Genomic DNA, 12971 nt, shown 5'->3' with positions numbered 1-12971 from the left:
GAGGGGGGAAGGCAGGCTCCCTGCTGAACGGAGAGCCTGATGTGGGGCTCGATCCCAGGACCCTGAGATCATGACCCAAGCTGAAGGCAGAGGCCTAACCCACTGAGCCACCCGGGCATCCCGATTTTTTTTTAAAATTTTTAAAAACTATTTTATTTATTTATTTGAGAGAGAGAGAGAGACATGAATGGGGAGGGAGAGGGGCAGAGTGTGGGAGAAACAGACTCCCTGATAAGCAGGGAGCCCGACTCAGGGCTTGATCCCGGAACTCTGGGGTCATGACCTGAGCTGAAGGCAGACATTTAACCAACTGAGCCACCCAGGTGCCCCCTACTACGTAGTCTTTAGTCCACATTAGAATGTATATATGTGTGTGTGTGTATGTATATATATATATAAAATCATAATTTGTATTTTTATGTAGATGTGACTCTATACATATTTTGGCAAGTTTTTTTTTTTCCTTTACTCAATAGCATGTTTTTGGTGCCTCTCCAGGTTGAAGATATGACTGTAATTTGCACTGATCATGTGCATTTTGCTAGTACATTTCCCTGCTACCGGCCTGTTGGAACCTTTCCTTTTTCCTGCTAGCTGCAGAGCCCCTATGGCCGCAGCCATTCCCCATGTGTCTGAGATGCTGGGAAACAGAGGTGGGGGCTTGTGGGGTCAGCATATTTTCAACTGTTTTAGTTAATGCCTACTTGTCTTAAAAAATGACCTGCGTCGATTTCCACTCCGCACCCTGCCCCCCAGAAAAACATCATTCCCGCCCCCCGCCATCTCATTAACATTTGATATTATCAAACTTACCTTTTTTCCTCCCTCCTGATTGGAAAGTAAGTCTCACGGGGCTTTCCATAGGCATTTTCCTGACTATTCTGGAGGCTGATCACCTTTTTATATTTTATTAATAGACTTTCTTTTCCAGAGAAGTTTTAGCTTCACGGCAACACTGAACAGAAAACAGAGCTCCCATATACTCACTGCCCATATACAGGCACAGCCTACCCCACAGCCGACACCCCCACCAGATGGGTACGTTTGGTCCAGTCAGGGAACCTGCTGCCACCATTCTCTGGGGACCGGCAGCCCCGTTGCTTGGCCTGCTCGCCCCCAACTGTGTTGTCAGCACTCCGGAGTTTGAGTATTCTTATTTTGTTTTGTTTTGTGTTTAAGGATTTTATTTTATTTTATTTTTTTCAAAGATTTAATTTATTTATTTGACAGAGATTACAAGTAGACAGAGAGGCGGGGGGGGGGAAGCAGGCTCCCCGCTGAGCAGAGAGCCCGATGCGGGGCTCGATCCCAGGACCCTGGGATCATGACCTGAGCCGAAGGCAGAGGCTTTAACCCACTGAGCCACCCAGGCGCCCCTTAAGGATTTTATTTTTAAGGAATTGCTCCATCCAGCGTGGGGCTCGAAATCACAACCCCGAGATGGAGAATCGCATGTTCCACGGACTGAGCTAGCTGGGTGCCCCTCGTTGGAGCGTTCTCATGGGGGTGCTGTGGTAGCTCACCGTGGCTTCATTTTGCGTGTGTTCCCCTGGTGACCTATATGTGTTTTCATGTGCTCGTTCGCCATCTGTCTCTCTGTGATGAGGTAGGTGCCTGTTCAGATCTTTGGCCCATTTTCTAACTGGGTGGTTGGCTTCTTACTGTTGAGTTTTAAGTATTCTTTCTTTCTTTCTTTCTTTCTTTCATATTTTTAAAAAATATTTATTTATTTATTTACTTGATAGACAGAGATCACAAGGAGGCAGAGAGGCAGGCAGAGAGAGAGGAAGGGAAGCAGGCTCCCTGCGGAGCAGAAAGCCGGATGCGGGGCTCGATCCCAGGACCCTGAGATCATGACCTGAGCGGAAGACGGAGGCTTTAACCCACTGAGCCGCCCAGGCGCCCCCAGAAGTGCATTTCCTCTGTAGATCAAGTTGGTGAGAACTAATGGGTTGACACTATGAGCCTTCCTGTCCATGAACATGGACACCTTCCCGTGTGTTTAGTTCTTCTTGTATTCCTTTCATCAGAGTTGTGCAGTTTTCCTCATGGAGGACTTGTATGTATTTTGTTAGATTGATACCAGCGGATTGAGTTTTGGGGGTGATAGTGTAAATGGTATTGTGCTTTTAATTTCAAATTCCACTTTTTGATGGCTGGTACATAGGAAAGTGATTGACTTTTATACATTGACCTTGTATCTTGCCACATTACTCCAAGGGCTTATTAGTTCCAGGAGGACTTTTTTGTCAATTATTTTGGATTTTCTTTGTTTCTTTTTAAGATTTTATTTATTTGACAGAGAGAGAGAGAGAGAGCGAGAGAGGGAACAGAAGCAGGGGGAGCGGGAGACGGAGAAGCAGGCTTCCCGCAGAACAGGGAGCCTGATTTGCTGTAGTCCTGTTCTTAGAAAGCTTCGAGCTTCTCCCCATTAAGTAGGATGCTAGCTGTGGGGTTTTGTAGATATTCTTTATCAAGATGAGGAAGTTCCCCTCTATTCCTAGTTTACTGACTTTCCCATGTTTCCCCCCCATCTTTTATTTATTTTTAAAGATTTTATTTGACAGAGATAGAGACAGCGAGTGAGTGGGAGGGAGAAGCAGCCTTTCCTCGGAGCAGGGGCTTGATCCCAGGATCCTGGGATCCTGACCTGAGCCCAAGGCGAAGGCAGACGCTTAAGGACTGAACCACCCAGAAGTCCCCCCCAACACACTTTTAAATTATGGTAAGATACACGGGATGCCTGGGTGGCTCACTCGGTTAAGCGTCTGCCTTTGGTTCAGGTCAGGATCCCAGCATCCTGGGATGGAATTCTAAATCAAGTTCCCTTGCTCAGCGGAGAGCCTGCTTCTCCCTCTGCGGCTCCCCCTGCTTGTGCCTCTCTCTCTCTCTGACAAAGCAAGCAAGCAAGCTGTATGGTAAGATACACCTAACAGAAAAGTTACTATTGTAGCTACTTTAAGTGTGTACTTCAGTAGGTTTAGGCATATTCACATTGTAGCGGATCTCCAGAATTCTTTCCATCCTGCAAAACAGAAACTCTCTACCCCTTAAATAATTTTTCATTTTTCAGTCTTCCTGCCCCTGGCAACCACCATTCTACTTTCTGATTCTGTGACTGTGACTACTTTAGACACTTCATAAGTGGACTCACACAATGTTTGTCTTTCTGTGTCTGACTTATTTCAGTTAGGATAATGTTCTCACGGTTTATGTATGTCATTGCATGTATCCGAATTTCTTTCCTTTTTAAGATTATATTCCATTGCATTTTCTTTTTTTTTTTTAATTAAAAAATTTTTTTTAACTTTTTTTTTTCTGGAAGATTTTATTTATTTATTTGAGAGAGATTACAAATAGAGAGGCAGGCAGATAGAGAGGGGGATCCTCGCTGAGCAGAGAGCCCTTTGCGGGGCTTGATCCCAGGACCCTAAGATCACGACCTGAGCCAAAGGTGGAGGTTTAACTCACTGAGCCACCCAGGTGCCCCTCCATTGTATTTCTCATGTTTAAAAAATTCCACTTCTGTGACATGCTTGTTTATATCCTGTTGACCTCGTTTCTTTTACTTTCTTTCTTTCTTTTTTTTTAATTTGACAGAGATCACAAGTAGGCAGAGAGGCAGAGAGAGAGAGAGAGAGAGGGAAGCAGGCTCCCCGCTGAGCAGAGAGCCTGATGCGGGGCTTGATCCCACGACCCCAGGACCACGACCGGGGCCGAAGGCAGAGGCTTTAACCCACTGAGCCACCCAGGTGCCCCTTGACCTCTTTTCTTTTGGGTGGCTCTTCTACTCAGTGATATTTGGGACTCCTTTTCTTTCCTTTCATTTCCTTTCTTTCCTTTTTTCCTTTCCTTCTTTCAGTTTTAAGTAATCTCCGTACCCATTACGGGGCTCAAACCCACTACTCCAAGATCAGGAGTCACATGCTCCACGACTGAGCGAGCTGGCACCCCCCCCCCCAAGAGTTCTTTAGCAAGGCTCACTCTGAGAAAAAAAGCATCCCCACCCACTAAACAATTATTCCCTATTCCCCCCTTCCCTCCCAGCCGCTGGCAACCATAAATGCACATTCTATTTTTTTTTTTAATTTTTTTTTTTTTTTTAGATTTTATTTATTTATTTGACAGACAGAGATCACAAGCAGGCAGAGAGAAAGGAGGAAGCAGGCTCACCGCCGAGCAGAGAGCCCGATGTGGGGCTCGATCCCAGGACCCTGGGATCATGACCTGAGCTGAAGGCAGAGGCTTTAACCCACTGAGCCACCCAGGCGCCCCAATGCACATTCTATTTTTTATAGCTTTAGCTAATCTGGGTATTTCATATAAAAAGAACCATAAAATGTGTCTGGCTTCTTTTGTGTGTTTCATGTTTTCGGGGTTCATCCATGTTATAGCATGAATCAGTATTTCCTTTTTCCAGCCGAACAGTATTTCTTGGTATGGAAACAATCTGTTTACCCATGTGCCCGCTAATGGACAGTCAGGTTGGTTCTGTCTTTTGGCTCACGAATGGTGCTGCTTTGAACATTCATGTACAAGCACTGTTTATCTGTTTTCAGTTCTCTGGGGGTAGGTACCCGGAGTGGGATTGCTGGGTCATGCTGTCATTCTGTGTAAGGAATTGCCAAGCAGCATCCTGCAGTGACTGGCCATTTTACGTTCCTACCAGCAAACTACGTGGGTTGCTCCTTTCTCCACATATTTACTAACATTGTTTTTTCCTTTGAGTTTTTTTTTCTTTGTCCATCCTTACGGATGTGAAGTACTATCTTGTGGTTTTCATTTACATTTCCCTAGGACTTACGATGCTGAACCTCTCATGGGCTTGTTGGTTATTCGTGTATCTTCTTTGAAGAAATGTCAGTTCGGGGCGCCTGGGGGGCTCAGTGGGTTAAGCGTCTGCCTTCAGCTCAGGTCACGATCCCAGGATCCTGGGATTGAGCCCTGCATCGGGCTCCCTGCCCAGCGGGAAGCCTTCCTCTCCCTCTCCCACTCCCCCTGCTTGTGTTCCCTCTCTCGCTGTCTCTCCGTCAAAAAATAAATAACATCTTAAAAAAAAAAATCAATTCAAGTCCATTGCTCACCTTCTGTTTCTTGCTGCTGTAGTGTTTCAGGACTTCTTTATATATTCTGGGGACTAGGCCCTTTTCAGATCTGTGGTTTGCAAATATTTCCTCCCACTCTGTGGGCTGTCTTTTCACACGTCCCTTTCAACTGACACTTATTAATATGAGTGTCTCTCACCATGCTTCACATCTCTGAAGGCTGAAACGGGGGCTGTAGGTCTATCTACCTAAACCGCATCCTCCTGCCCCCCCAAGGTCAAAGGTAACATCACGATTCTGACTTTCTGTTTCCTGTTTCCTAAAGAACCAGCCCTACTGAACGATGTTCGGGCCTCAAGGGTACATCATCTCCTTTGTTGCATCGAACTTTGTCCAATGGTCCACAATTTTACACGATGCTGAATGGTTTTCCAAAAAACGATTATACCAACTCACGTTTCCTGCTGTAACAGATGGGGATTCCTGATCCCGGTCTCCTCCAGCACTGGCTTTGTCCAATTTCTTTCTGCCAGTTGAATGGGTCTGAAATGGTATCTGCTAGTCTTGCTTTGCATGTCCCTGATCATGAAGGAGACTGAATCCGTCTTACGCTTATGGGTCTTGACTGTTTTCTCTGCTATAAATGTCCGTGTCTTCTGATTCTGTTTTCTGTCTTTTCGTGCTCATTTGGGAGTGTCTTGAGAACATCTGGATGTGTCTTTAGGGACGAGGAAAGGCATTTGTACTTCTAGTTCTTGCCGGATTCCCCTCCTCAGGGTGCCCGCCAGGACCGATCCCTTTTCCCTGCCAGTCCCAACAGTGGGTGCCAACAGTGTTTGTACCAGGACAGCTGGTGAGAAGGGGCAGTCTTCAGCTGCCCCCTGCCCCTCTCCCAGCTTGTGCTGAGTGAGCTCGAGCACCTTTCCATCCGCCCCCTTCCTGTGGACCACCTGCTTGCCTCCTTCCTCCCTCCTCCTCCGCTCAGATCAGCTCTCTTCACAGATGTTTAAAAACAGAGGGATAGGGGCGCCTGGGTGGCTCAGTGGGTGAAAGCCTCGGCCTTCGGCTCAGGTCATAATCCCAGGGTCCTGGGATCGAGCCCCACATCAGGCTCTCTGCTCAGTGGGGAGTCTGCTTCCCCCTCTCTCTCTGCCTGCCTCTCTGCCTACTTGTGATCTCTCTGTCAAGTAAATAAGTAAATCAATCTTCAAAACAAAACAAAACAGAGGGATAATTGACATTGCTTCTCTTTAAAAAAAAATATTTTATTTGTTTGGCAGAGAGAGGGAGAGCACAAGCAGGGGGAGCAGGAGAGGGAGAAACAGGCTCCCCACTGAGCAGGGAGCCCGACGCAGAACTCGATCCCAGGACACTTCACCGACTGAGCCACCCAGGCGCCCCCGCTTCTCTTTCTCACAGTGTTTCACTTTCCACCTTCCTCTCTGGTGACGCCTGCTCTGGTCCTTGTGCTCTTTCTCTTCCCTCCAAGAGTCTTTCCATCTCCTCGTGAACGTCTCCGCCTCCAGCTCCGGGTCCCCAGCCCCACTCACCCTGGCTGAGCCCTCAGGGTCTCTCCTCTCCTTCCTCCTGGGTGCTCGCCCGGGGCCCACGCTGCCCACAGCTCCTCTTTGCTCCCCTTTCCCTGTCCTGCCGGTCCCTCTTCCCGGTGTCTCTCCCAGGGGCCACAACGTAGGGCCTTTCTCCTCCCCTTTGCTGAATGACCAGATCCGCACCCCTCCCCCGCTTCCTGCCCACCTCCTGCCCCCCCCCACCCTCCTAGCCCTCCTCTTTCTCCCCCACCTCTGCTCCTCTGCTGTCCGTCCTTTCTCACCCTCTATGATCTGTCTTCTAACACACTTCCTCTCCCCAGGGTCCCTGTCCTCTGCCACCTCTGGCTCCCAAGCCGCCTCTTCAGTGGCCTTGGGTGGGGTGTGGGGCTGTGGCGGGATTCCTGGACCGTCAACGCCTTCCTTTTCCTGCAGAGGTGGGGACCTTACCCAGGCTGAACCTGGGACTCAGCCCCTGCGCCTGATTTCGCTGCCCCCAGGAAGGCCCCAGAACTCTGCCAGCCTAGAGCAGGGGCCGCCCAGCCTCTGACTTGCATGAGCCCAGTACCTTCTCACCTGTAAGCTGGGGCTGTGAGCGGCGGGCCGAGGGCTGCCCTGTGGTGTTAGGAGGTGCCTTGGCTACAGTGTTGGCTGGGAGCCAGGGACTCACCTGGGGTGCGGGGCGTCCCCACGCACTGCTTGCTGAGTCCCCTGGGGGTGGGCTTGTGATTTGGGGTGAAGGTGAGTGTCTCATCAGTAGGGTAATCAGAGTCCCCTTGGGGCCTCTGGGGATGGACCAGGGACTCTTAACAGGGACATAAGCTCGCAGAGAAGCTGGTTCCATTCAAGTTTTATTGGGCCCCTTTTCAGCCTGGAGCTGGCCCTGGCGGGCAGGAGCCTCCGCCAGCTGCCCACCCTCCCCAGCTCTGTCCAGTTGCCCAAGGGAAGGGAAGGGCGGGCAGAAGGAAGGGGCTGGAGACAGATCACTAGCCCCCGACCCCCCCACCCCGGGGGGAGGGCCATCCCAGTCTCCAGAGCTGGCCCCAGGGCCACCAGTCCAGCCGCCCCCAGCCAAATCCCCAGCCATGGGGCACTGGGGGCGGCCCTCAGGGCCGGGCCTCGGCGAGCTATGTGGCCGGCGCGTGCCCGTTGGCCAGCCGCCCAGGCAGCCGGCTCCGAGGGCCGTCGGTCGGGGCCTCCACGGGCCTGGCAGCCGCGCCGTTCTTCAGCGGCCCGTGCTCCGGGCCCGCCTCCCCGTCGCTCGAATCGGACTCCTCCACGTCGCTGCGCACATCCTTCTCCATCTGGTGGGGGGGGGGGCGGGGCATGAGGCCTGGGCCGGGGGCTGCAGGGAGGCACCCACAAGCCGCTCCCGGCCCCCCGACCCTGCCCTACCCCGGCCCTACCCGGCCTTTCTTCATGAAGCTGTAGATCATGCGGAGGATGAGGCAGGACCAGAACACGTGCAGCAGCTGCAGCATGAGCAGGAGGCCGTTGAAGAAGTAGTAGCCGAAGAACGGGCCCCACTTGGCAATGGACTCGAAGTAGGTGGTATAGAGGATCCTACAGCAGGAGAGCGGGCGAGACGGGCTTCAGCCGCCACCGCGGCCCCCAGTCCTTGGGACCTCTAACTTGTGTGACCCTCCTTGCTCCACAACCTTCCATGGCTCCCTCTGCTGCCGCCCCACCCCCCACCCCCGCTCCGGCCCCCGAGAGATAGCGATGTTCTTTAGCTGCGCATTTAAGTGCCCATCTTGTCTGGTCATATTAAATTGTCAGAACGCACGTGAACCCCAAGGGGATGCTTAGTGGTCCAGCTGCTCCCCCCCACCCCGGTCCCCCAGGCAGTGAGCTTCTGCCCTGCCCTGCACCCTGGCTTGGCTGTGGGGTCACCATGAGCCAGCCTGGCTCAGGCAGCTGGCCCTCCCTTTCTGGCCTTCAGGGACCCGCGCTCCTCTGTTTCCTCCACAGGCTCCCCCGACCTGCAAATATCGGGGGCTCCAGGTCACCCAGTGACCTCCTCCAGTCTTGTGGCTACAAACTCTGGACATGTACATCTCTGTCCAGAACCCCAGGCTGGTGTGCTCATGCCTCCTCCATGACATTTCTAAGTCCCCCCACAGACCCTGCAAACCAGCACATTCAGAGCTGCGCACCTGTTCCTCAAGCAGCAACTCCGACCTCATACCCGTTTCATGAGCCTTGAGTGACTCTGACTGTACCTACTTCTGTCACCTGCACTGGTCCAGCCCCACCATGGCTCACCTGGGCCAGCACAATCCTCTCCACTGGACCTCCCTGGGCCCCCCCAGTTCCTGCTCAGGCCTCTCATCAGCTGTTCCCCAGCAGCCACCAGAGGGCGCCTGTGAGCCCGTGGGTATGTCCCTCCTCTGCCCACAAATCTCCAGGGCTCCCTCCTCATTGGGGTAAAAGCCTAAGTCCTCCCTGAGACCCCCAAAGCCCCAAATGACCTGCCCCATCCCCTCCTCCCTCTCTCCTCCTCACTCACTCTGCTCCACCCACAGGGGCCTCCTTGCCATACCTCCATACCAGGCCCAGTTCTGCCTCAGGGCCTTTGCACATGCTGTGCCTGCTGCTTGGACCACTCTTCCCATACGATCGGTCTTCAGTTCTCTCCCTCCGGTCTTTCCGTATGAATGCTGCCTCTTCCCTGACCAGCCTAATTCCAACTACCAACACACTCCCTGTGCCCTTCTCAACCTCATTTTCTCTTTAGCACGTCATTCTCTCATGCTTTAGATTCTACTTGTTTGCCTCATTTACTATAGTCCCCCCACCCCATCCCACCCCACCCCACATCAGCCCCACCTGAGCAGGTATCTTCACCTTGCTCCCTCATCAGCAAACAGACTGGGCAGACTTGAGTGAGTGGGTACCCAACCCTGCCTCCTCCTCCCTGTTCCAGGCACAGTGCGGAATGACTGAGTCCAGACTTCCGTCTCTCCTACCACGGGGTCTTTGCATATGCTGTGCCCAATTCCAGGAACACCTGTCCTTGCCTTCTCCTGGAAGCCACCCAGCCAACACCCCCAAGTCCATGGGTCAGGAAACCCAGAGGGAGGCAGGCCTGGATCTCAGACATGCCCTCCCTCCCTGCTCCCCCAACGGCGTGCTCACTGCGTAGGGAAGAGCACGAGGCGAGTATAGAAGAAGACCAAGGAGAAGATGATGAAGAGGGTGTCGCACACTTTCCGCCAGTGCGTGTAATTGAACATCTTGCCAGCCTGGGGAGGGCAACAGAGAGAACCGGCCTCAGGCCAATGGTGGGGACAGGGAAGTAGGTGAGAAGTAGGGCACTGGGAAAGGGCAGTGCCTCCTCTCCAGGAACTGTGTAGAAAGGTGTAGTGTGGCTCTCCAGGAGGGTGAGAACCTTCATTTCCACAGCCCACAAAGCCACAAGGGGGCGTGGCCTCATGGCCAGGGGTGTGGCCTCACGAAGGGCTAGGATGTCGGGGGGGGGGGGGGAGGGTGTTGGTGGGGGGAGGAGGGTCGGGCTGGGCCAGGCCCACCTCCAGGAGGTAGTCAGAGGCATCGTGCAGCAGCAGCACGAGAGAGCCGATACGTAGCAGGTTAGAACTGTAGGAGAACGAGATCAGCAGGATGGTCACGAAGTGGTGTGTCACCTGCTCCTTGAAATCCTGCGGGAGACAGTGGGTCACAGCAGGCATGAAGCTGGGTGGTGGTGGTGGGGGACACCCCACTAGGCTGGGTGTAGGCCCTCGCAGGGAGCTGGTTGGCTGGCGTCTGTACTTTTATTTATTTATTTGACAGAGAAAGGCACAGCGAGAGAGGGAGCACAAGCAGGGGGAGCGGGAGGGGGAGAAGCAAGCCTCCCGCCGAGCAGGAAGCCTGATGCAGGGCTCGATCTCAGGATCCTGGAATCATGACCTGAGCCACAGACAGACGTGTAAAGACTGAGCCACCCAGGCGCCCCTGCGTCTGTACCTTGTGGACTCTGGGTCTCCCACCTGAGGCACGAGGGGGTCTCCGGGGAGGCAGTGAGGCCATCCCACCCTATGCAAGACTGGGTCCATTTCCCTTCCCCGCATCACTTCCCAGCCAGGCCTCACCTTGCGTCTGACATCAAAGGGCAGCGTGATCAGCAGTGAGACGTAGAAACTCAGCTCCAGGAGGTACCAATAGTACAGGGCCGGTTGCAGGGGCTGCAGGGGTGTCGGCCAAGGTTAGCTGTCCCAGGGGGAGGCTCCCCAGGGGCAGGGAGGCTCCCCAGGGCCCTCCTCGATTGCTCAGAACCAGGACCCTTGAATCCCAATGAGTGAAGAAGGAGTAAGATCCCCGTCCCCAGAGGCAGGCAAGGGCAGTGGTTTTGCAGCAGCTCCTGCTCCCCGTTTCCCGGAGTCTGGCCCCTATCCATTCCACGGGGGAGGCAAAAATACAGAACAGAACCCAGAGGGGAGTCGTGTCATGTCTGGGTTTGGCTCTCCCGGCTGCGGCCGAAGGAACTCTGACCACCCCAAGCCCCCACCAACCTCCAGGCTCTCCCTGCCACTCACCTGATTTGGGTAATTGTCCCAGCACATGACCGGTGCCCACAGCCATGACTCCTGCAGGGACACGGAGGCTGAGGCTGCCCAGAGGTCAGAGGTTGCCCAGCCCTCTACCCCCCTCCCTGGGGTGGGTGGGGGGGGGGTTTCCCCAGGGCCGCTCTCATTCTGGACCCCCAGTTCCCGGGCAGGGCGTGTCCTCCCGGGCACGTGGATGTCCGCCACGCCCACTCCCAGTGCTCTCCCCTCCCTGTGCTTTGGCACGGGCTCCCCCCTCCGCCCGGGCCCAGCGCATCGGCGCACTCACGTGGTAGAGGACGGACAAGCCTCCGAAGAAGGAGCAGAAGTAGAAGCTAAACCTCCAGCTGCAGGTGGGGAGGGGGCCCGTGAGGCGGCCACCGGAGGCGCCCGCTCCCCCCCCCCCGCACCCCCGGCGGCCCCCCGCTTCCCCCCAGCCCCAGGCTCACCTGGCCTCGCAGAACTTCTTGGTCAGGCAGGGCCGGTCCTGGTTCCGGCGCCTCCGGAACCAGCGCTGGACCTGTGGCAGCGTGAGGCCACACTGGACCGCGAGGACGGCCATCTGGTGCTGGGGAGGGGTGGTTGGGGGAGGTCACAGAGGTGGCATCCTTCCTGTCCCTGTCCCAGGACAGATGAGACCCGGCTGTGTTCCCCCTTCCCCTGCGACCTTGCCTGTGGGATTGTCTGCCTGTAGACATGGAGGGGGCCCCCCAAACAGGCCGTATGCAAGCCAGCCCTGCTCACGGGAGGGACAGGTGGCTGACAGGGACCGGGACTAAGAAAGGGGGCGGCAGGTTTTCCTCTACTCTTCCAGAAAAGTCCTGTCTTACCCCCACCCCAGGCAGGCAGTTGAGACCTCGCCTCCCACCCCTACCTGCAGAGAGAGGGGTGACCAGGGAGGGAGGAAGGTCCTGCATAGAGACAGCCAGAGCACAGTACAGATGGGAATGGGGAGGTGTCACAGGCCTGCTGGGGTCTCCCCCCAACCCCATCAGTCAGGTCTTCCTCTCCTCACCAGCTCAGGAGAAACCGGCCCCCCCCACCGCCCCCAGCCCCCCAACCCCCCTGTCGCAGGATCTGCCCACTGAGACGGGGGTGCTGGCTGGTGGCCTGGGGGGGTTGGAGCACTGTGGGTGTGCAGAGGCCGCCCTGGACTTCCCTGTTCCTGGCAATAGGGCCACGTCCCATTCCCCAGGCCCCACCCACAAGGGGGCCTGTGCTGGCCAAAGGGGATGGAGGGGGGCAAAGGGGGGCTCTCACCTCCTTGGGTTTCCACCCTTCTGTGAGGAAGTACTTCTCCAGAGTGGCATTGGGCTTCGCTGGCCTCCTGGTCTGATCACGCACACCGAGCAGCCGGCCCAGGGGCAGGCCCACAAATCTGGGTGCAGGGGAGACAGAGCCTGTCAATCCAGGTGGGGAAACTGAGGCTCAGAGGGGCCGGGTCACATGCTGGGAGCCCGGAGGGATAGCCCGGCCTCTGCACTGGGACCAAACCTAAGAAAAGGCAGTTGGGTGGCCGGTCTTCAGGGTGGGGGTGTGAAGGTTAACTTGCGGGTCTCAGGTAGCTTCACACAGTCCCCATCAGGAAGAAGGGCCTCCTCACTGCCTGTCTCGTGATCTGGGTCCCTGTCTGTCCCCTGCCAGGCTCAGGGGTCCCCACAGGCAGGAATGGTGTAGACAGAGCGAGGGGCCTGGTCCCTGGCCCATCACCACACTTCCCACAAGCAGGGGTCCCCCCGGCACTTCATACCCACCAACCATCACCCTGCATTTGGGGAAACTGAGGCTCAGGGCAGCTCAGCAAGGAACTCCTTCCAGACGCAACCGTGACAGGA

At 54.9% G+C, this 12971-nt stretch overlaps 1 protein-coding gene across 1 annotated transcript in view; it reads right to left on the bottom strand.

Annotated features, from left to right (window-relative positions):
• Window positions 1–7426: 7426 nt before the first annotated feature.
• CERS4 (ceramide synthase 4) overlaps window positions 7427–12971 on the bottom strand; it is a 31939-nt gene continuing 26394 nt past the window's right edge. The window contains exons 3-11 of the mRNA XM_080810171.1: window positions 12397–12514; window positions 11586–11704; window positions 11426–11483; window positions 11128–11178; window positions 10684–10776; window positions 10123–10251; window positions 9731–9837; window positions 7999–8155; window positions 7427–7896 (exon numbers count right to left, since the gene is read on the bottom strand). Of these exons, the coding sequence (XP_080666297.1) occupies window positions 7720–7896; window positions 7999–8155; window positions 9731–9837; window positions 10123–10251; window positions 10684–10776; window positions 11128–11178; window positions 11426–11483; window positions 11586–11704; window positions 12397–12514 (1009 nt within the window). The 3' untranslated portion in view covers window positions 7427–7719. The remainder of the gene's footprint in view (window positions 7897–7998; window positions 8156–9730; window positions 9838–10122; window positions 10252–10683; window positions 10777–11127; window positions 11179–11425; window positions 11484–11585; window positions 11705–12396; window positions 12515–12971) is intronic.

This window comes from Martes martes, assembly GCF_963455335.1.
Source record: "Martes martes genome assembly, chromosome: 1".
Lineage (NCBI taxonomy): Eukaryota > Metazoa > Chordata > Mammalia > Carnivora > Mustelidae > Martes > Martes martes.
Note: the sequence above shows the minus strand (reverse complement) of the source record. Positions and strands in the feature narration are given on the sequence as shown.